Genomic DNA, 23,439 nt, shown 5'->3' with positions numbered 1-23,439 from the left:
AGGGTTGGAACTATTATCTAAAATTTTATATCTTATGTAGACGTTGTACATATATTTTTTCCTTCATTGATTTAGTCAACTACGTCCGTTTTCAAAAATTTAAATTGCAAAATGTGTGGGAAAAAAATTGTATTTTTATTATAAATATATTTTATGTAATAATATAAATTTAAAACAAATAAGATTATATAAATATATTGGAGAGAGATTCGGTTTATTAAAGAGGGATTTTAGGAAATTTTTTGATGTAATAAATATTTGGTTTCCAATTTTGGGATTTGCTTGTGATTTAATTATCAAATTTACTTTTAAGTTTTGTTATTTATTCAAATGGCAAGAGTTTGATTATGCAAATATTACAAAATAAAAGGTTATAAGCCAAAATAGATTTTAGTACAAAATGTACTTCAAAAATGTTAAGATAGATATAAACAAAACGCAGAAACAAACCAAAGTAACGTTTTCTCCTAAACGTTCATCTAGTGTCTATCTGGACAATGTAGATGGGTTTCTTAATGGGCTTTCAATAAGGTCCATTGATTTAAAATTCAAAATTTTAAACCCGTCTGGATTCGCAGAAGAGAACACTTGATGAAGAATTCGAAATTTTGACTCTTTCTTCTCATTCTTTTTTCCATAAATCATGTGGTTGAATCTATTATTTAACTTAATTATTCTTCCTTAGGATAAGAGTTTATTACAACTTTCCTCTTTGCATATTCCATAAATACAGATAATTCCCCTAAATAGTATTAGAATGCCACATCATTGCATTGGGCTTTCCTTTATTCAAACACACCAATCCAACTGAAGACACTACCAAACGAGAGAAGGAAACACAACAGTTTCAATTAACTTACTCGCAGCCAAGTTGAGTATATCTTCTGTAATCTGGTTCTCTTCAACCACAAGCTTCTTCAACCATCTAGAAGAGTTGTTGTTCATCACAAAAGCCTCCACATCATCAGACTGCATCAACCGACAACCTACAATGTCTAAAGTCTTCAACTTCAAACCCTGTTTGTTCAAAGCCACCAACACTTCACCTGTCAAATGCTTACAATCTCTCAAACCCAACTCAACCAAACCGTTGCAAGAAGCTAACATCGATACAACTTCTTTGTCGAACAACCACTCGTTCCTTGTCAGATCTAGTTTCCTTAACTTCCTCAAATCCTGTCCTAACGTCGCCAACAAACCACGCTCTCGTTCAATCGCGTTGCAGCTGAGCAATGAAAGCTCTTCAAGACTCGAACTAAAGCTTAAAGCTAGCATCTTTAGACTCAAACCAGACACAAAAGTAGAGCTTGTAAGCCTAATACTAGACAGAGACTTGAAATTCTCAGCCAGAGAGACTAGATGATCATCGTTCAAATCCATAGGTAGACGCAAGTCAAGTCTTTCCAAAGTATCATAACACCTAGCAGCATTGTTCATGAAGTGAACCAACCCATCTTTGCTTCCACCATCATGTATCAACAGAGACTTCAAAGACTCACAAATCTCTGTAACTTTCAGCAAGACAACATCAACCACACTCCTACACGTTATTAACTCAATCTCTTCCACGTTCTTCAGACACAACCCGAAGAACTCGGATTCTCCAACGCTTCCGCAATGTTTCAGTTTCAGTTTCTTTAACTTTCTGCAACTCCTCCATAACCAGGTAACTCGAGTATCATCAGATTGGATTCCGGATAAAGAAACCGATTCCAAACCCAATTCTACAACTTCCGGGTTTGGATTAGACCCGGAAGCTGGAGAACTCGTTGACTGAACATCGATTGATAACTCCTTGAGAGATGAAAACAGAGCAATCCAAGTGAAATCTGAGTTTTGTGGTTTCCACAGTTTGATAGATAGAGAAGTGAGAGATAAAGAAGTAGCCAGAGGAAGCAAAGAAGATGAAGAGATAGGATTGATCAAGAAACTGAAATTTTTGAGATTGAAGCAGCAAGAAGATATGATTGAGATGAGTTCATCGTTAAAACTCGTTTGAGCCTTGAGAGACTCGTCATAAGAACGAATTGGGTTTGTGGCTTTGGTTCTGATGGTGACAGGGAAGCAGAGATTGAGGGAAGAGAGAGAAGGATGGTTACGGAGGATAGAGGGCAAAAGGGTCATCACAGAACCGTCGTGAGGACTGAATTGTAAAGACATGGAAGTCTTTGATGCTCTGTAGAGACGAAGCCATCGCTTTGAAACAAGAGGAACCGATTCGAAAGAAGGTAACGAAGAAGAAGACGATGACAACCTTGTAAATATCTCGCCAAGAATATCATCGAATAAAACTTCTTCCATTTCTGCAGAGATTGAATTGAGAAGAAGACGATTAAAGAAGGATCTTGATGAGGTTCTTGGCCTTTCTTGTTCGTGGCTTTGGTTCTTCTTGACACTTGTGTTGTTGTTTGATTCTTGAGTCACGCAAGAGACGCAAAATAAAAAAATAAGGATTTGATAAGTTGAGTTGTGTTTGTCGTATGAAAAATTCTTACATTTATAATTAATAGCATTCATTTTTAAATATAGATTTAAATCACATTTATATGTTAATTGAAAAAAATGATTTTTATAACGTAAAGTTATGTATGTGAGTGTAATTAGCATTTAGTTAGGTGTTTTTTTCTTTAACGTTAGCATAGTTAAATATGTTTAGTGCACTAAATTATTCTATCAGAAAAAAGTCATTCTTCTTTTAATTTGTTTGTTGACATTGTAAAGAATCGAATATTATAATTTATCCAAATAAAATAAGTACAGAAAAAAGAATCTATTAGTCCTAATCAACTGAGAGAAGAACCAATCTCCCTCAATTATGTTAATAAATTTGTGAAATTAATAATTTATTTTCTATCACTTTTACAAAATTAGGTGAGAGAGGTTAAACAAAGGTGTTAGGTGCTTTTTGCTTAAAGATAAAATTAAAATGTCGTTAAAGAAAGATAAAAAGACATCTTTCTTAAATACGATGACAAGTGCGTGAAGTAAAGTCATGTTTGTGTAAGAAAACAAAATTCACTAATTCAGCTTGTATCAATTAACTTCTAGAAATAAGGAAATATGACTCAATACTTTTTAATGTTTTAGTCTTTTGATTCGAAAAGATTATTTTGTCCATCTTATCATTTAGAGCTTTGATCTCTTTGCAATGTTGCTCATTCAAGTCCTTTATATTTCTTGAGGTACGGTCATAGTCATCACCGTAGCTACCATTGCTTTGTGCAAGATTCTTCACCAAAGTCATCCCTTCATCCACATCCTTACTCAAAAAATTATCATTGCTCGCGGTATTCAATTACATACGGATTTGGGGTTGCACTCCTCTATACAAGGTATTAAAAAAAGACTTCTTGTTAAAACTGTGCTGAGGTCATTAGAGTTGATATTATTTGAACCGGATAAAATCCTACATCAATTTAACCTTTGCAAATTTTGTTGATAAATTTAATACGAAAAACATTTTCAAACAAAAATTTAGTGACATCATCCACAAAATACAGTATTTAAAACGCTTTATGCCAAACTCGTGTATGAAATATAGTAATCTGTTTTAAATATATGTTTTACATGGATTATATTTTGTACAAAAAAATTTATGTCAAAGTTTTGGATATGAAATAATAGATCATTTTTAGTTAAAAAATTGGTTATATTTAGCATTTCTATTATTTATTATATTAGTCTTTAAGAAATTAAAGAATACTTCATGAACTACATTATAAATGATAGTTTAGAAATCATCCCAAATTTTCATATCATTTTTGTGAATAGAGAACCACTTTAAACTTTTAATTATCTGTACTGTATATTGAACTTGCACATAATATTCACTTATGAAAATCAGTGTTGCAACCAGTGTTCTATGCTATTTTCATATGAATCTTTTCATTTAACGGGAATTTTTTATAAACCAAAATATAAATTGATGATCAAGTTTTTTTATTATGTTGGTCTTCTAAGGAGTCCACCAAGATATTGGTACTTTGTTTACCTCGTGAAAATTATTATACAAGCAATCAGAAAAGTATGTCAAATTGATATTTTTATAGCTATATATGGAAGGTGTGATAATAATTTAGAAATTTTACTGAATATTATACAAGTATATGAGTTTTCAATTTTCTAGAAATTTCTCATTCGTGATCGTTGTTTATAAAATAATAATATTTATATTATTTTTAAAATTTTCAAAGACAGTTACGTGTTTAACCAAAATAATGAATTGGCATTTGCTATTAGATAATACTACTAATAAGACAATCATTTTTTTTTGGAGCTTCTACTCTCAATGTTAATGTTGTTAAGAAAATATTGTAAATAGGTCAATTGAAAGGTTAGAAACTAATCTAATGGTGACCTATCCGAATCCTAAGAAAAAAATATAATTGAGAAGCGCAATTAAATTTTCTTTTTTTTTGGAAATATAAAGGGAATGAAGATTTGTTAATGATATACTCCATCTATTCCATATTACAAGACATTAGCTATAAATTCAACCGGTAGAAAGAATAGTGCAAGATTTAAATAGTTATAAACAAGAAAAACTAATATAAATTTTGCATAGAAACTTGAGAAAATCTTATAAAATGGAACAAAAAACAAAAGTGTAAAACATCTTATATTAGAACATAGGGCATATATATCTATATGAATATATATGTCCTAATCCAAATTAAAAATTTTGGATTTATTAAACATTAGTTTTTTTTGTCGACTATAAACTATTTTTTTAATATAAACCTTACCTTCAACATTACTTTCAAGCTCAAGATCCAGATGGACCTTACACAGTGCCTCCAGAAGACGAGTAACACCTTGCCAAAAAGATTACAAGAAAAAAATACATTACAAGAACACATTAGAATTGAAATCTACCCAACCAAGTGGCTAAGTAGGACATCTGAGGAGGAACCACCCGTTGGGCTCTAGACAGCGGGTCAAGATGACATCTGAGGATGCTTTTGACCTCCACAATGAGGGCCGCCGACGGTCTTGAGATCGAGCTGTGAAGCCTTGAATTCCTTTCTTTCCAGAGAGCATACATGGAGGCTTGAAAGGCTAACCTGAGAATCATAGCCACATTCTTGTCTTGGCATGGATTCTTTAGCCATCTAACACCATCTTCGAATAATCTCGGAGGAGAGACATGGGCCTTAATCGTGAAATAGGACCAAACCTCCGCAGCATACGAGCAGTTGAAGAAGAGATGCTGCCTGGTCTCATCCTGAGAATTACACAAAAGACACAGAGAAGGGACAGCCAATCCCCAACCAATCAATCTGTCTCTAGTATGAATCCTGTTGCGAGCAATAATCCATGCTATAAAAGCATGTTTCGGAATCCTACCCTTAAACCAGATTGCATCGAACCAAGCAACTTTGGGACCTTGAGGATTCAGATGTTCCCAAGTCTTCGTTGCCGAGAAAACATCCGAGGGTTCATTGCTTCCAATTTTCCAGAGAAAAGAATCATCTTCAGCCTCCTCTTCAGAATTTACTATAGTGGGCGCTGGAAGGATATCTTTTAATAGGCAGACAATAGGATGTCTGGTTCTGTAGCTAGACAACCACCAATCACCTTCCCGAATCGCCTCAGCCACTGTTGCGGAAATTGGTAGACCCGAGATCATCGGTCCCATCTCCCCTGTAATATCCAACAAAGGTCCCAACAACGTCCAATTCTCACTCCAGAAATTGCAAGTGAGACCAGAACCCAGCCTGCAGATAATGAAAGGCCTTGCTAATGGACGCAACTTGCAAAGGCTCTTCCAAATCCAGCTTCCAGAGTTAGATACCTCCATTTCCCAGAAATTTCGTTGCCCAATAAGATTCCTCCTTATCCAAGCAACCCATAATGATCCCCCTGCTGCAAAAATCATCCAGATAAGCTTCAGGCCCAATACCTTGTTCCAAGGCATTAGTCTCCTTAAACCCAGACCCCCTGATTCCTTTGAAGTGCATATAGATTCCCAGCTGACTTTTGCTCCTCTAGCAGAGTCAGGAGCACCTTTCCACAAAAAAGCGCTGCACATCCTTTCTATTGCTTCTAAGCACTTATTGGGGAGGATAAAGACTGAAGCCCAAAAAGTGATAGAAGAGTAGATCACAGATTTGATTAGCTGAAGACGACCAGCAAAAGAGAGGTGCTTTACCGTCCAAGAGTTGAACCGGCTTCTGATTTTATCCAAGAGAGGCTGATAATCATGTTGAGTCATCTTTTTTGTGGTGAGAGGGACCCCCAAATAACGGACCGGGAGAGATCCTTGCTGAATTCCCACATTAGCTGCAATCCTCTGAATCTCCTGGTTATTTCCCCCATCCAGAAAGAGCTCAGTCTTGGATCTGTTTATTCCCAGCCCCGACTCCTCCTTAAACTCCTCTAGAATCTTCAATATTCCTTGCAAAGAGGACTCTCCACCATCAAAAAATATCAAAACATCGTCTGCAAAGCTAAGATGAGTGATAAGAGGCGCATCACAAAACGGATGAGTACCAAACTCTTGGTTCACTGCTCCTTTATCAAGTTTCTTAGATAAAACGTCCATAGCTAGCACAAACAACAGCGAAGAGATAGGATCACCCTGCCTGAGACCTTTCTTTCCTGGAAAATACCCAACCAACTCACCATTATCGACTATAAACATTAGTTCTTATAACAATAAATTAAGCATACTCAACAGAATGTGACCAAGTAATATAAGAAGTCTTGATGTGTAGCTTCTAGTTGTCCTAGTTATAGTTCTAGGAAGTTGTCGCATACCTAAAAAAAAAATTGTAATACTTTGTATCACTGGACTAGTGTCTATAATTACAAGTATCTAAAGTCTTATGCTAAATTTAGAAAAGTATGAGAATTTGGGGACTAAAAATCCCAAAAAGCCAAACACAACAAAAGCTGTTCACTTTTCTCTCCCCCGAGCACCTGAAAAAATCGAAATCTATCATCGGAGCGTGAACAACAACATACAACACTCTCTCCTTCTCTTTGCAAAAATCTAGAACGAATGCTAAAACGACAACGAATCTTCCCTCACCACCAATAAAATTCCGCCACGTCATCGTCGTTTCCTTCTGTTTTTTTCCCCCTTTCCATAAACCCTCTAAAAACCCCTTCTTTTTAGGGTTTGTTTCAATCTCTCATCCATCTTCAAGCTCTCTCTCTCTCTCACTGATACTTTACCATCACTGTTCACTCAGTAAAGCTACAAGCTTCTTCTTCAACTACTCTATTCTGCTTGCGTTGATGTAGCAAAACAAGCGAAACAAAGAATGGTTCGTTTCTCGTTCTGCTTCGTCTTCCTCGCTCTCTTGCTATCGGCTGGAGAGATTTCATCGCAGCTGGGTTCTGGTCCACACATTACCGATGTTAACATACTCTTACCTCCGAAGATGAAGAACCCAGTTGAGTATCGCCTTCAAGGAAGTGATGGCTGCTTCAAATGGTACATTTGCTAAGCTTGATTGAGGGAATGATTGCTTTGTAATAGAGCTTCAATGATGATTAAAGGGATGCTTAATTTGTTATATCGTCTCTTGATTACTTGATTTTTTTGGGGATTTGCGGCAATGATGTTCATTTCTGGATATGTTTGCTGCTTCGTTTTAGAGTTGGGAAACTTAATTCAAGAGATGCGAACTAATGGTAGATACTGGATTTTAGATTTTCTCTGTACTGTTAGTATGAAAGTTTTTTTCTTCTCAATTCGTAGCTGTGCTGTTAGACTGTGTCTGCTGCTGTTTTTCTTGTGAATACTTTTAACTGAATAATTTTATTCCTTGTGTATTGTTGAATTTTAAAATGTGTGAATGATAAAGTGATTACAAATCTTGTTTTTGTTTTTGTTTTTAATATGTAGGTCATGGGATCATCACGATATTCTGTCAGTTACACCTGAGTTTAATTCGAGTAGTCATTGCTCGACCAGCGCGCGTGTGAAATCCATTGCCTCTTATAGTGGTAGAAAGGAGACTGCAGTTTATGCCACTGATTTACAGACCGGGATGGTGATCCGCTGCAAGGTGTTTATTGACAACTTCTCACGGATTCAAATTTTTCATAATTCTATCAAGCTTGATCTTGATGGACTTTCCATGCTTAGAGTCCGCGCTTTTGACAATGAAGGTTAGTCCTTTCGAACTGTGTCGTTTCACAGAGTTTTCTTCATTTCTGCTTGATATTTGGGTTTTAGCTTACCATCGACATTCTTAAGAGTTATAAGTCTATAGCCTAATGTTTTGATACAATGCACTGTTCTTCTTCATCTTTTGCTGTAATTTTTGGATTTTCTGAAATCTATCTGTAGACAATGAGTTCTCGTCACTGGTGGGTCTACAATTCATGTGGAAGTTGATGCCTGAAAGTGGGGGAACAACGCATCACCTTGCTCATGTGCCTTTAAAGGAATCTCCGTTGACTGACTGTGGTGGACTGTGTGGCTATTTGGATATCCAGAAAAAGCTTGAAGATAGTGTATGTATATCTATTGATTGTGAATTACTGAATCTAAAAATTTGATGGATGAGAGATCTAATGTGGCATGGTAACTGCAGGGTGTATTTGCAGATTTGTTTGTCGTGAAGGGAACCAAAATTGGACATGAGAAGGTTTCAGTTCATCTGCTTGAGGCTCCTCTTACACATATAGCAGATGAAATAGTACTAACGGTAGCAGAAGCCATGTCTCTTGAACCTCGTTCACCAGTCTTTGTCATGATGGGAGCTTCTTTTGGTTACACGTTAAAGGTCATGCGTGGACATGTTCCTCAAGGTTTGTCTGCATCTTGGAGACTAGTTATTTAGCAGTGTGTGAGTTATTCGATAACCTTGTGTGTTTAAAGCTGAGTTTTCTCGATACATATGTCAAATGAAAACAATGTATAGAGCATCCTTGTATATTTTTATATTAAACTGGCAGAATTAATCGGTTTAGGATGTTTAGTGGTGTTGATTCATATTTTAACTACTTGTTACTGTAGCTCAAGTGTGACATGCTATGTTATGTTGCTTTCCAGTCTCGTTCTTGATTGGTATATTGTTTATTTTATTTGCAGCCGTGCATCTACCATCATCACATCATAGATGGTCTGCGTTGAACTCTTCTGTTGCTCAAGTGGATTCTTTGCGAGGTCTGACTAAGGCATTAAGCTTGGGTGTAACAACAGTTGTTGTCGAGGATACCCGGGTCGCTGGCCACATTCAAGGATCATCTATTAATGTTGTCACTCCAGATACTCTTATCTTGTACATATCACTGTGGTCAATGTCAGATGATCTTATCACAGAATCAAAACCTTTTCCATCATCCATGCATTGGTATGTGGTGTCTGGTCGTCAATATCTAATTCAAATGAAGATTTTCTCTGGAAGACCTGATTCACATGAAATCTATATAACTGAGGTATTGCTCTTTTCTTTTACCTGTTTAGCATGCCCACATGTACTTTGTATCAGTTTCTTTGTCTGACAGTGTTACGTTGCCTCTGTATTTTCTAACAGTAGGACGTGGTCAATAATTTATGTATCTTTAGGTTGTCAATCAATTGTCCATAAGCTTGTAAGGGTAACCACAATGTCTTTGGTCTTGAGTCTCTTCATACTGATATTGCGTTCTTTTTTTGGAGAGGAAATATACTGAAGAAAAGCCTGATGACATGTCTTTTGTGGCTGTTTAATTTCTCATTGCTGTTCATTTGATTGCTTTGAAGTTTATCTTTCTTTTGCTGAGTTTTGTCCAGATGATTTATTGTACATATAATATTGCAGGTATGTTCAACATAATAATTTTCTTTGTGTTGATTGCAGACGGATGACATAAAACTGCATGGAAGCGATTCAGATTATTGGAAAATTCTCTCACTGCCAGATGAACTTCCCTCTGAATATGGTCAGCGAAATTCTAGAATTTTGAACGCAATCTCACCAGGACTAGGAGAGCTCACAGCTACATTGACTTACTTCAATGGGCATGAGGACTCAAAAGAGGTGTGAAAAATTAGATATTTTTGGAACCCTTTTTGTCTCATTTCATTTGTTGATACTGCTGGTTCAACAACTTCGTCTCTAGCAGGTTCTCAAGGTTGTTCAAGAAATTATGGTTTGTGAAAGAGTACAGTTCACATTAAACAGTGAAGATGACATACCTAAGATTCTACTCCCTTGGACCCCTGCTGTTTATCAGGAGATGGAGCTAATTGTGACAGGAGGTCAGCTCCCAATCTATGGTTCTCATGACATTTCCAGTTTGAAAACCTTGGTGACTTGATGATTGTTCTCCTCATTGTAGGTTGTGCAAAAGCATCGAGTGACTACAAGTGGTTTACTTCAGATATGAGCATTTTGTCTGTGTCAGCTTATGGAATTATTCAGGCAAAGAGGCCTGGAATAGCCACTGTAAAGGTGGTGTCGACTTTTGATTCACAAAATTATGATGAGGTACTTTTTTGCATATTTTTCCATTTGTTGTTGCTTCAGCAAATATATATATATATTTTTTTGTTTTTTTTTTTTAAATTCGAAGAGGCATGGATCATAAATTAACCCATATGATGAAACTCTTTATTACGGTGCTGATTATTTTATTCTTCATAGGTTAGTGTTGAAGTTTCCATTCCATCCTCTATGGTTATGCTGCAAAATTTTCCAGTAGAGACAGTTGTTGGATCACACCTGCAAGCAGCTGTCACAATGAAGGCTTTGAATGGTTATAACCGGACCTGTCTTTTGTTACTTGTGCTGTTTATTGATCATATCTCTTTTTTGTTTGCTTTATTTTCTTTTAAATTGTTAACTTGGAGCTCTTATATATCAGGTGCTTCGTTCTCCAAATGTGATACTTTTAATTCATTGATAAAGTGGAAGACGGGGAGTGACTCTTTTGTTATTGTTAATGCAACATCTGAGATGATGATGTTGGACGAATTAAGAAGCATAGACTCCAGTCCTCCTTGTTCACGGGCCTATATATATACTTCATCTCCTGGTCGCACAGTGCTACAAGCAACTCTAGCAAAAGAGTTTCATTATTTTGATAAGTCTTTAAGTGAATCAATAGATTTGAAAGCAACTTTGAGTATAGGATCTTATCTGCCACTTTCTGTCAGACAAGATAGTGATGGGAATCATCATGGTGGTTACTGGTTTGATAAGGCACAAGAAGAAACTGAATTTGGTGTTAGTAAGCTATATCTTGTACCTGGGACATATGTTGATGTCATGCTTCTTGGGGGACCTGAAAGGTGGGATAGCAATGTTGAGTTCACCGAGACTGTGAAGACATTGTATGAAGATGAAGAGGGTCTTACAAGCAGAGTTAACGTCCATCATGAGTTTGACAGCAATGCTACTATGTATAAAATTTCGTGCCAGAAGCTTGGCTCCTATGTAAGTTGCTGACATTCTGTGTGATTATTAATTTGTTGCTAATTCTTTTTATACCTAAAGTGAAAGATGACGCTGACACCTCTTCACTGCTTGTATGTATCCAGAAACTGGTCTTCTTGCGTGGGAATCTTGTGGGTATAGACCATCCTTTACCTGCAGTGGCAGAAGCTTTATTGTCTGTTCATTGCAGCTTACCATCCTCTGTTGTACTTATTGTTGATGAACCTGGTATGTTCAATACCTCCACTTCCATAGGTTGGATGTTTCATAGTTTCTCTAAGAGTTGATTTACCTCCATTGTTTAAATATGCCATGATTTGCTCATGACATGGGGTTATACATGTCATTTTACAGTTAACAAGCTTGATGTGATTAGAGCTGCTAGTCAAGCTGACAGGGCACCAGGAAGAATTCGTGTAACTCCTGTGACCGTGGCAAATGGGCAGATAATCCGTGTGGCTGCTGTTGGTATTAGCGAATTTGGAGAAGCTTTCTCAAACTCCTCAACTCTTTCTCTCAGGTGGGAATTGAGCAGTTGCACAAATTTGGCTTACTGGGACGATGATTATAACACAAAAATGACAAAGTCTAGCTGGGAGAGATTTCTAGCTCTTCACAATGAATCAGGATTGGTAAAGACATTAACCGATTCCCTTGTGTAGTTCATTATTACCGATGTGAAATTATATATCTTTTACTATATACTGTTTTGACAGTGCACTGTTCGAGCCATGGTTTCTGGTATTGATTATTCTGTAAAAAGCCAATACTCAAGTCTGCTTCCACAAGGTTCTGAAAGTACCCTCACCGATGCTGTACACTTACAGGTATGCATGTTGGAAGACTTATTGTAATAGCTTTATTCATTACTCCCACATTTCTTTATCATCTATTCACGCTTAAGGCTCCAATGAGATTTTCCTTTGGTTATCTGAATTACCTTGTTACTATCTCAGAGACGGCTGTAGTTTTTTCTTATTTCTGTAAATTGGATGAATATGCAGTTGGTTTCCACACTAAGAGTCACACCAGAGTTCAGCCTGGTCTTTTTCAATCCTAATGCCAAGGTAAATCTTACTATTTAGCAAGCGTATCGTTTGGTGCATACTTTGATACATTGAAAGCATTGATGGCTTGAGTATTTGCATTTCCCTGTATCTATTTTGGTCTCTGGTTCTACATGTTTTGAGAGCACCAGAACTAGGTTTGTAGTACTAATTCAATAGTTTTCCAACCAAAGGTAAATTTGTCAATGACTGGAGGAAGCTGTTTGTGGGAAGCAGTTGTGAATAATTCTCGTGTAGCAGAAGTTATACGGCCCCCATCTGGCCTGCAATGCTCGCAAATGATGCTGTCTCCAAAAGGGTTGGGGACTACACTCGTAACAGTATATGATATTGGGGTTTCTCCTCCACTTTCAGCTCTTGCGTTGGTAAGTGTGTGCTCTAAACATGATAAGCTGATTTTGGAAACTAGTGGGATTGTATTGATTTGTTAATGTACGATGAATGACTATGACTTCTAATGGGGAATATTTTGGGGCCTGTTGTGTGGAAATCAGTGTCTGAATTCTCACTCTTGACTCTAGTCTAGAACAGAATGATTTTCATGAACCCTGAAAATTTCATGCAATTTTTATCATACAGATTAGAGTTGCAGATGTGGACTGGATAAAGATAGCATCTGCGGATGAGATAAGTATAATGGTATGTTTAGCGTTTATCCCTTTCTTTCGTATTGTACTGTTCACTGCCCGTTTTTATTTCTTTTTTGGTTATACATTGCTTTCTGTGATTTCTAGTATGGTATTCTCATGCTTAAATTTTTGGGACAGGAAGGAAGTACATACTCCATTGATCTCTTGACTGGCATTGACGATGGGATGACCTTTGATTCTTCCCAGGTTTAAGACGGAACTTTTGTAGATACTTAAGTTCACATGTTCTTGTTTTCTTTCTCTAACATGTTATGAAAATAAGCATTGTCTATCTAGCTACACTAATCTAATATATCTGTTTTTTTATATATAATATTGATCAATGTTAGACAAAAGATATTTTGTACTGCAGTGTCTATTTATTATGATATTTTTTTTATTAGATATTCATACAAGTTATTGATTGGTGAACTGTCAATAAGTGCAGTACCCACTTATGGACATTATGGTGCATATTGAGGATGATCTCCTGGAGCATGTCACCGTTGATGATAATATACTCTCTGTTGGTGAACACGTGGCAACTTCCTCTTTTAAAGTTGCTGCTAGACGACTGGGAATAACAACCCTATATGTGGGTTTTCTTCTTGACTCTGTCCTTAGTGATGGATTTGTTCTAGAACTAGGACATTTAGGTACATCTGAAGGAATTTTTTTTTATAGGTCAGCGCAAGACAACAATCAGGAGATAAAGTAGTAAGCCAAACTATTAAAGTCGAAGTTTATTCCCCTCCAAGACTTCACCCACAAGGAATATTTCTTGTTCCCGGTGCTTCGTACGTGGTATAATATATGAATTTTTTTTATGTTTCTCTTTTAATCTCGAGATTTGGGTCAGTGTCTGAGGATGATCTTTTGCACTTAATAGCTCACTGTTGAAGGAGGCCCGACCATGAATGTTTCTGTTGACTACACCACTGTGGATACCCAAGTTGCAAAGATTGAAAAATCAGGACGCCTATACGCAACATCACCCGGCAACACGGTAGGGGCAAAATGCTTTGAATCTACCTTATCTTTTCAATACTCAAATCCATTATAGCAGAACAAAATTTGGCTATAAAATAATTTCCAGCTACGCTTTATGGAAAGATGTGGACTCGAAAGATATGACATTTAACCTTGTTTCTTTTGTGACCAGACAATCTATGCAGCTATTTACGGGAGTGAAGGTACTGTGATTTGTCAGGCAAAAGGCAATGCTGAAGTAGGACTTCCTACGGCTGCAATGCTGGTAGCTCAAAGTGACACTGTGGCCGTTGGTCATGAATTGCCTATGTCCCCATCATTTCCTGAGGTGAGAATCATTAGCCAGAAAGAACTTTGCTGCTTAAGTTAATTCGTCTGGGTTCTCACTTGCCAAAATCTGATTCTTGGTTACATTATCAGGGAGACCTTTTGTCTTTTTATGAACTCTGCAGAGCATACAAGTGGACTATTGAAGATGAGGAGGTCCAATTCAGTTTTCACCACCTTTACAGTACAACTAGTAATCTATTATTCCGACTCCTGTGTTTATGACATAATGCTCGGTTTTTTTTCTTATTAAGGTGTTGATTTTTATTGCATCATCCATTAATGTGGAAGAGAATGCTGGCTTTGTTAATGTCGTCCAAGGAAGGTAACTAAAGATCATCGCATGTGTACTTGCATTATACTGCACAATAGATTAATAAGATGCAAACCATTGTCCAATTATGGTTTTTTATTTTCAGTTAAGGCTAATTAAAACTTTCCTTATAGGGTTGTTACTTTTCATTAGTCTTAAAAACCTTGCAAGGCATCATCATGCTCAACATCAGACAGCTTTTTAAAGTAGGCATAGCTAGTGCAGTTAGATTGCACGTTAAATATTGTTTGAACAATTATTTACTCAAGCTTAGAAGCCAATGACACAGTTTGTTAGTAATAACTTGAGCTTAGTATTCCTGTACTCTGTTCAGCTAAGGTGTATGCGGATTAGTAAATTTTGACCGTACATACGCTATACAAATTAAGAAATTTTAAAGAGCAGCTATTCTTTTCTCTTACAGATCAGCTGGGAAAACCAGAGTCACAGTTGCCTTCTCCTGTGAATTCGTGTCCCCTGGCTTGTACTCTGAATCTAGAACTTATGAAGCGTCGATGATTATATCTGTTGTGCCTGATCTCCCTCTTTCGCTGGGGACTCCTATGACTTGGGTTCTTCCGCCTTTTTATACATCATCTAGTCTATTACCTTCATCTCTAGAACCACAGAAGCATAGAGATGGTCAAAGTCACAGAGGCAATATAGTCTATTCCATATTGAAAGACTGTAGCTCTCGGGCTGATTTTGAACGAGATACCATATCAATTAATGGCGGAAGTGTCAAAACGACAGATAGCAACAATGTTGCATGTATTCAAGCCAAAGACCGCACAAGTGGAAGGATTGAAATTGCTGCTTGTGTGAGGGTTGCAGAGGTACTTTAAATGTGGAAGTATATATAGACTATCTTTCAGGAGGAAATGTTATTGTAGATGATCGTTGTCTGCTCTAGTTTATAGCCACTCGATTCGTTATTCTATTAATTTCTTGCTTCATTTATCTTTTATTTTCTACTTTGTTAGTAACATAGAATTCTTTCAGGTTGCTCAAATAAGAATGAAGAGTGAGGGGATCCCTTTCCATGTGATAGATCTTGCTGTTGGCAGTGAAATTGAACTTCCAATAAATTACTTTGACAATTTAGGTAACGCTCTCACACATTTATGTGGATGCTTCATTTTTTGTGTATTTGTTTTGATTTCTTATATCTTTGGTTTCGTTTTAAAAAGGAATCCCTTTCCTCGAAGCACATGGAGTTACTACATACAATGTCGAAACCAATCACCGTGATGTTGTATCTATTAAGACTGTCAATGACCAAGCAAGTGCCTGCATTAAGGTGTGTTAATCCTTTTTATCATTTGAGACATGTTGTGCGTATATAGCATACTTAATCAAAAAGTTAAGATTTTTGATGTACATTCTATCTTCTGTATATAATGAAGGGAATAAAACATGGCAAAGCTCTCATTCGGGTTTCCATTGGTGGTAATCCCAGGAATTCAGACTACGTTCTAGTAAGGACCAATATCATGAAACGAGTTACCTACCTTTATAAATATTCTCTGTAAAAATGTCGTATAGTTATGCATACGTCTGTTATGATTTTCGCAATTGGCTATATCGGTGTTTTCTTTTGTCAGGTCTCAGTTGGGGCGCATATCTGTCCTCAAAACCCGGTCATTCACCCTGGAAATTTCTTAAATTTCAGCATAACAGGTAAATTGTCAAAAATCAAATCTACATGATAAAGGCATAATGCCCATTCGGTAAAAAAAAAAATAGATTTCTTGCAAAATTTAAATACACTTGCAATGTGATTTAGGGGCGGATCATCAAGTCTCTGGTCAATGGGTTACATCAAACAGAAGTGTCTTATCCGTCGATGTGGCATCTGGCCAAGCTAAAGCGATCAGCCAAGGCTTAGCTCACGGTAATATCGATTTAATATTTTCATGCTTTTTTCTGTGCATTAGTTGGATTTTCAAAGGACAATAAGAGATAATCTTTATCTTGCTGTTGATCTTTGTCAAATCTGCACAGTTAGATTTGAAGGTCATGGTTTGAAACTGCAAACAAAAGTCACAGTGCTAACTGGAAACACCATATATGTTGACTCTCCAAGGGAAATACTGACAAATGTACACGTCCCTGCGGAAGGGTATAACTTTCCAGTGAAATTCAGGTCTGTAATCTCATAATGTTGCATTGTAAAAAATCTATGGAACAAAATAGTCACTGATGATATAACTGCAACAGGGAGAACAAGTTTGCTGTCTCTGATTATGGAAACAAGGCCATGTTTAACTGCCAAGTAGACCCTCCGTTTATAGGGTATTGCAACTTATTTCAACTATACTTGCAGTGATTTATGTGTGCGTGTGTATATATATATTGCTTGTTTTTGCTTTGACATTTATTGTTGCATTGAAGATACGCAAAGCCATGGATGGATCTTGGTACTGGCAACACTTATTGTCTTTTCTTCCCATACTCACCAGAGCATCTGGTTCACTCCATGACTAGAGAAAAAGACATGAAACCTCATGTGTCCTTCTCCATTAGTGCTTCACTCAAAGAAGCTCATCATGTTACGGGATCTGCATCTGCACTTTTTATTGGAGGGTTTTCTGTAACGGGGCCAAACAAGGTTAATCAAGTTTCTTTGATTTCTTTGCTTTTCTGAAAGAGTATCGTTAAGCAAAGCTATATGTGCTTTATGTGAGTTTGACCTTGAAATATCTTGCAGCTGGATATAGGCCCGAATTCAAACACGACCATCATTTCAATACTGGGAAACACCGGTAAATCACCATATATCCATTGGTAGTTAGTTTTGTTTTTCCTTTTTTTTTCTATACAGAAATGCAAAGGATACTTAATATTTACTCATTGCAGATGTTCAAATTCACTGGCGTAACAAAAGTAGGTTATATATCAGCTTGATCAATAGGGAAGATTTTGGTATCGCAGGGCATGCACTCTACAAGGTAATTTCTCAGTTAAACCCTATCTATAAGTTCAGTAATCTAATCCCATCCATACTAGTAAAAGATCAATAATTTTGTAAACTATCGATATTCATCCACCTTTTTCAGGTGAATGTGTTAAGATCAGAGCAATTCACAGATAGAATCCTCATTACTCTCCCTGCTACTGGTAAGCTACTTCTTATTACACTGGTTATAGGCTAGGCTCTGGTTCTTCAACTTATCACGTTATGAAATGTTTTCTACAGGCCAAAGTGTAGAAATCGATGTCTCCTATGACACAGACGAGTCCCTAGTAGCTTCGTCTAAAGATGGATACTCTATGTTGTTCAAGCTACTATGGAGCGTTTTGGTGGTGACTATATCAGCGATCATCTTGTTGAAAGTGATAGATAGACCAGGTCCAACAGGAGCTACTAGAACTGCAACAAACGGTGGAGGTGGAGCACCAGGAACACCAGAAAGAAGAAGCCCTGCGGTTATATACCACGAGGAATCTCCTAGAACTCCATCACCTTTTATGGAGTATGTGAAGAGAACAGTTGACGAAACTCCTTATTACAAAAGAGAAGGAAGAAGAAGGTTCAATCCTCAAAACACTATGTAAAAAACTAAGATGATGATGATTTTGTTGCCAGTTGGAAACTTTGTTCATTAGAGATAAGAACATCTTTTTGTTTGTAAACCACCAAACCCAAGGCCTGCAATGTTTATATAATGTGTGTATTGTCATCGAAGGATCTGTAATTTGTCAGATATAGGCAAGTTATTTAGGTTTATGAGTTATCTATAGAATTCGTAATCTAGGATTTCGCCATACTCATAGAAGATCAAAACCGATGTTTCCAAAAAGGGGCCAGGGAAGTAAAGGTGATTCTTTATGATCCAATTACAAGGTAGTTTCTTATTCTCAAGCTTTGCTATTACCACTTTTGGTTTTGGTGGTCTTTAAAAAAAAAAGTTTTAAGTTCTGCAACTGATAAAATGACTTTAAGCTGCCCTTCTACTGCTCTTCTTTGGTGCTGTTTTGATTGTTTTCATTTTGCATAAGCTAATAAATTATATATGTTTTTGGATTAAAGGTATGAAACAACTTGTATATTAAATAACACATACTGTACATACAAGTTGTTTCATGAAAGTACATTATACAGTACTAAGAACGAAGATGCATGCATCCTCCTAACGTACATTATACCAAGGACGCATGCTACGTTTGCACGCATTGTTATTTTATTTTTCCCGAGAATTTTCTTAGGAATTAAGCATCCGCCACGGTGGATCTGGCTCGAGCTGGCGCTGCCACCTCCATCTCGGCCGTCAGGGTTTTTTCTCTAAACCTTTTCTTGATATCACTCTTGTAAAACTTCTTGGTTCGGATCACCAAAACCATCGAGACCAATGCACCGAACAACGTTATGGCAGTAATTATTATAAAAGACAACTTAAAATTAGAAGTGCCTATGCAATTCAAATCTTTCCCATCCGTACTCGTGTTCCCTAATGCCTTATTTTGCTTAGCCGCCTCCACGTCGTACAAATACCCTGCTACCCAAACCTTTAGCAAGTAAGACCCGATCGGGGTCGCGAGTGACCCGAAGTTATACAATGTTGCATAGTACTTTAGACCAAAAACCTCGGAAATTATAGCAAGTATAAGCGGCAGTTGCGCGCCGCAACAAAACCCTATGATGACTGATGCGACGTAGAGTCCACCGGGAACATTAAAAGCGATGAGTAGGTGACCAGCACAGGACAAAAGAAGGACCATTGTGAGCATTAATGGTCTTGGGAATTTGTATTTTATCAAGAAGATCTCAGAGACCACACCTGAAACCACACGACCATAGTAATTCCATATACTTACGAGTGAAACAAACGTGCTTACACTTCTCTTTGGATAACCAAACGAGCTCCCGATTTGACCCAAGTTGTCTATAGCCGTCAAGGTCCCTCCTACACCACATATCGTTGCTAAGAACAAGATCAACATGTCTATGCTAAACAACGCCGTTCTCACCCTCTCCTCCTCCTCCTCCTTGTCTGACGACACTTCATCTTCTTCTTTAACCTCTGAAGAATCTTGTAAGTTGGATTTCTCAGTGACGATGTTGACCGGTGCTGGATTGTTTAAGGCGACTTGTTTCTCCGTCCAAAGCGTCTTCTCTTCCAAGACGACAACTATGATGGGCAAAAGAAGCAAGACCATCATCACGGCGACGCTACCTCTAAACTCACTATGTGTGAAGCCGGAGAGCTTGTTTGTGATGATGACTACCATGAGAAACGTCGCGAGCCCGAGCGATATGTAGAGAAAGTTGTACAACACCTTTAGCTCGTTCGTCTGTCTCGTCACTTTCATTAATCTTATCGTTCTTAAAAACGCAAACGATACTATTGCCGGCAACCAACCTACAAATACAATCACTCATCAAGATTCATATCATAACCATTGGACTCTGTTTTTTTGCTCTGTTTTACTCTGTTTTGCTCTGTTTTATGTCATTAACCATTAAGAGTGGTTTGGTCATAACCTAAGGTCTTCTTGATATCGCCTGAGTAGATACCGAACATGTAATTGGCTCCAGCCGTTGACATGATTAAAAGACTCCCAAAGAACATGAACCATCTTCCCGTTAGAATCTGGATGGCTAAGCCCTTCATTGAGCCACCCTGAGTTCAACGCAAGAGGAGATGGAGATGGCTAAGTTTTGACTACTGTAGGATGGAGAAGAGAAGGGATATAATAGTTACATTTATGGTAAAGATTGATAGCTCTTACAAAATAGTGATAAGATGGATTGTTCATAAAAGACCGCTCATATTAAGTTGTGTGGATGGACTACGTTAGAAGAGATCCCTAGTGTGAAAATGTGTATGTATATTATATATCCATGATGTATTTTCAAAATATTGTGTTGCAATTTTTTTTTTTTAACAAACTGTTGTATTTGTATTGCAAAATATTGTATTGTATGCAAAATACTGCGAGAGAACTCATCTTTAACAAAATACTGTATTGCAAAAGTTTGTTTTAATTGTCTTCATGTATTAGTTTTATTGCCATAATGAATTCAAATGTTCGAAATTATGTTTTCAAGATTGTTACAAACGTTTATAAATAAAAATGAAGAAAGTAATAATATGATTGAAAATGATATTTTGAAACTTTTTATCAAAGTAAAAGCGATTGTAAGTGGAGAAGATACATAAGAAAGAGTTGAATAAAAAAGAGACTAAATACTAAACATATACTCCCACTTTTCCAAATTATAAGATTTTTTAACCTTTTCAATTTGTTCCATTTTATTAGATTTTTTTTTTCAATTTTGTATGCACAATTTATATTAATTTATTTATTTATGACTATTTAAATTTTGCAATATTTTCTTCTATTGACTAAGCTTTTATAAAAATGATACTCTTTCTGTTTCAATTCAAGTGTCACTCTATGTTTTTCACAAAATTTAAGAAAACCATTATTTTTTTTGTTTTACCCCTTATTAATATATAATATAATTTTCTTATTGGTCAATACATTAAATTGGTATGGATAAAACTGGAAAATTTACCAAACATCTACATTGAAAATAAAACGACACTTATTTTAAAACGGAGAGAGTATCATCTTTATTATTTCTTAACTGTTGTGCTTTTAAACAAAACATCTTATAAAATGGAATAGAGGGAATTTTATATAATTTTGAATTATTATCACTTTCATTTGAAATAATTTGACATCATTACATATGATTTTTGATAATGATAACATTAAGAATGATTTTATAAATTATTTGAAACTTCCACAAACAGGAACAGGTATACCACAAGCTTCTAAAACTTGTTTAACAGAAGTCTTATATGGAACAACCAATGGATCTTTCAAGTATTCACAAAAACATGACTGATGAGCTTTCAATGTTGTGCAACACTCCGTCGACGGTGGAGTTCCTCCTGTAACCGCTGGTAAGCATACTCTAACATCTTTGACGTCGCAGGCCGCCTCTGATTTGGTCGGAGCCAGAGAGAAGAGAACAAATGCGATGAAGACTAATGCAGTGAACTTCATCTTTCTATGTAGTTCTAATATTTTATATTTGATTAGGAAATGGTTGAAATGTTGATTATGAGATTTGTTTAAGGATGGTGAAGGTATATATATAGATGTAGTATTAATTAGCAATGGGAAAGTGTGTGTGTTTTGGTAGGATATTATGTATTTTTAATTACATTTTAGTGCCAGTTCATATTTAAGTATGAGACATTCATTTTTGGAATTAAATTACCAAATTTTCAAAGCATTGAATTTTATAAGTTGAAAATATTAAATTATGGAAGGAAATTAAAACCATCAAGGCACACATGTACCAATTGGATTTGTACAATTTACTAATTTATATAGAAGTTAAGTTAAATATAAATAAATGATTTCAAATCTATAAAAATCTTCAAAGATTTATTTCTTAAAGAAAAAATTGGAAAGTAATAAAACAAAAAGAAGTAAAATATTAATTTTTAAATTTATGAAATTACACTATCTTTTTAATCTTTGACTACAACAAAATTGTCCACTTTAGTCCATATACATATAAATTGGTCAAAAACAACCAAATTTATTAATATATTACCAAATTTCTTTGCGTAAGAATAAGATTTGTTTTTTCCTAAACATAATCATAAAAATCTTTGTAATTCTCATAACATCAAAATAATATTTGAAATAAGAATCTTTGTAATATGAGGTTATCATAGATTCATTACGCAAAGGATCACTAGATTCTAGTTTTTTCTCCAAAGCTATTCTTTAACTTTTAGTATCAAATAGGTATTTTGATGTTCCAATTCAAATACTATAAAATCCATCAATGTAAGAGAACATAATTCATACATTTTTCTTTTTAATATACAAATATCCTTCAAAAGAAGAATACAAAAGCAAAAAAAAAAAAAAGAAGCCAAAACTTTTTGTTCCAAGATAAGAAGAAAGTCCCAACATCACTACCATGGATAATATGGAACTAAGACAATGTCCCGTTGACGAGTCTCCTCTAAAATATACAAAAATCTCATCAAAATGCGATGCATGCTACAAAGATCACGATGAAGACAAGCAAGGCTACAAATGTGATCTCTGCGGGTTTTGCATCCACGAGAAATGCTTCGACGCCAACATTCCTACTCATCATAAACACCCTCTCAAACTCATCAAAAGTCTTGTCAACAAGTTATGTTGTTTTTGCGAAACAGATAAGATTCCTCGAATACTTTATCAATGTTCAAAGTGTTCTTTTCTCATATGTATCCCTTGTGCAAGACAACCTTTGATCATTCACCACACGAAAGCCCATGAGCATGCACTTCGTCAAGTACCAATAAAACTTCCCTTCACATGTCACTACAAGAAAAGTGAATCATTGTGACTTTTGTTAGAGACTAAAATATATAGTCACAAATTTGTGACTTACGTAGATACAATTTTGTAACGTATTTTTTTGTCATAAATTCGTAATTGTTTCGTCACAATATTATAACGAATAAAGTCGTCCCGAATTTTTGTCTCAAGTCGTGACGAAATTGTGTCGATAAAAACTATTGTAACAACTGTGACGATTTTATTACCAATATGTACTTGTAAATCGTGACTTTAATTTGATACTCAAAATTTGTCACACATTTGTGACTTTTTAAATACTAAATTAAGACCAAAATATTTTGTAACAAATTCGTAATTATTTTGTCATAAGATTGTTACAGATTAATTAACTCATGTAAAAGTTTTCTCAA

At 35.9% G+C, this 23,439-nt stretch overlaps 6 protein-coding genes across 6 annotated transcripts in view; 3 read left to right on the top strand and 3 right to left on the bottom strand.

Annotated features, from left to right (window-relative positions):
- LOC17880977 overlaps nucleotides 1–23,439 on the top strand; it is an 82,438-nt gene that overhangs the window by 12,802 nt on the left and 46,197 nt on the right. The window lies entirely within an intron of this gene.
- LOC17880732 lies at nucleotides 649–2,477 on the bottom strand. The gene has a single exon (XM_023778359.1). It carries the CDS (start codon nucleotides 2,299–2,301, stop codon nucleotides 817–819), a length of 1,485 nt encoding a protein of 494 aa, XP_023634127.1. The 5' UTR covers nucleotides 2,302–2,477; the 3' UTR covers nucleotides 649–816.
- LOC17878040 (nuclear pore complex protein GP210) lies at nucleotides 6,956–18,434 on the top strand. Its single transcript, XM_006286017.2, has 36 exons — nucleotides 6,956–7,441; nucleotides 7,856–8,121; nucleotides 8,303–8,469; nucleotides 8,550–8,766; nucleotides 9,050–9,396; nucleotides 9,801–9,980; nucleotides 10,066–10,201; nucleotides 10,282–10,430; nucleotides 10,587–10,698; nucleotides 10,807–11,378; nucleotides 11,483–11,606; nucleotides 11,733–12,010; nucleotides 12,095–12,205; nucleotides 12,383–12,445; nucleotides 12,619–12,810; nucleotides 13,025–13,084; nucleotides 13,213–13,281; nucleotides 13,523–13,669; nucleotides 13,759–13,878; nucleotides 13,964–14,080; nucleotides 14,237–14,392; nucleotides 14,485–14,547; nucleotides 14,646–14,716; nucleotides 15,129–15,540; nucleotides 15,707–15,809; nucleotides 15,895–16,004; nucleotides 16,111–16,182; nucleotides 16,309–16,384; nucleotides 16,491–16,598; nucleotides 16,709–16,850; nucleotides 16,925–16,999; nucleotides 17,099–17,315; nucleotides 17,415–17,469; nucleotides 17,564–17,655; nucleotides 17,764–17,824; nucleotides 17,904–18,434. The coding sequence occupies exons 1-36, from the start codon at nucleotides 7,269–7,271 to the stop codon at nucleotides 18,260–18,262; spliced, it is 5,772 nt and encodes a 1,923-aa protein (XP_006286079.1). The 5' UTR covers nucleotides 6,956–7,268; the 3' UTR covers nucleotides 18,263–18,434.
- Nucleotides 18,917–20,319, bottom strand: LOC17877970. Its single transcript, XM_006285199.2, has 2 exons — nucleotides 20,166–20,319; nucleotides 18,917–20,082 (listed from the first exon to the last, which is right to left on the bottom strand). The coding sequence occupies exons 1-2, from the start codon at nucleotides 20,317–20,319 to the stop codon at nucleotides 18,917–18,919; spliced, it is 1,320 nt and encodes a 439-aa protein (XP_006285261.2).
- On the bottom strand, nucleotides 21,347–21,791 carry LOC17880680 (non-specific lipid-transfer protein 2P). The gene has a single exon (XM_006285963.2). The coding sequence runs from the start codon at nucleotides 21,722–21,724 to the stop codon at nucleotides 21,446–21,448; it is 279 nt and encodes a 92-aa protein (XP_006286025.1). The 5' UTR covers nucleotides 21,725–21,791; the 3' UTR covers nucleotides 21,347–21,445.
- Nucleotides 22,538–23,439, top strand: part of LOC17877858 — a 9,515-nt gene continuing 8,613 nt past the window's right edge. Inside the window, exon 1 of the mRNA XM_006284999.2 lies at nucleotides 22,538–23,046. Coding sequence (XP_006285061.2) covers nucleotides 22,659–23,046 — 388 coding nt within the window. The 5' untranslated portion in view covers nucleotides 22,538–22,658. The remainder of the gene's footprint in view (nucleotides 23,047–23,439) is intronic.

The sequence above is a fragment of the Capsella rubella genome, unplaced genomic scaffold (assembly GCF_000375325.1).
Source record: "Capsella rubella cultivar Monte Gargano unplaced genomic scaffold, Caprub1_0 scaffold_7, whole genome shotgun sequence".
In the NCBI taxonomy this organism is placed as follows: Eukaryota; Viridiplantae; Streptophyta; class Magnoliopsida; order Brassicales; family Brassicaceae; genus Capsella; species Capsella rubella.
This window is presented reverse-complemented; position numbering and strand designations above follow the sequence as displayed.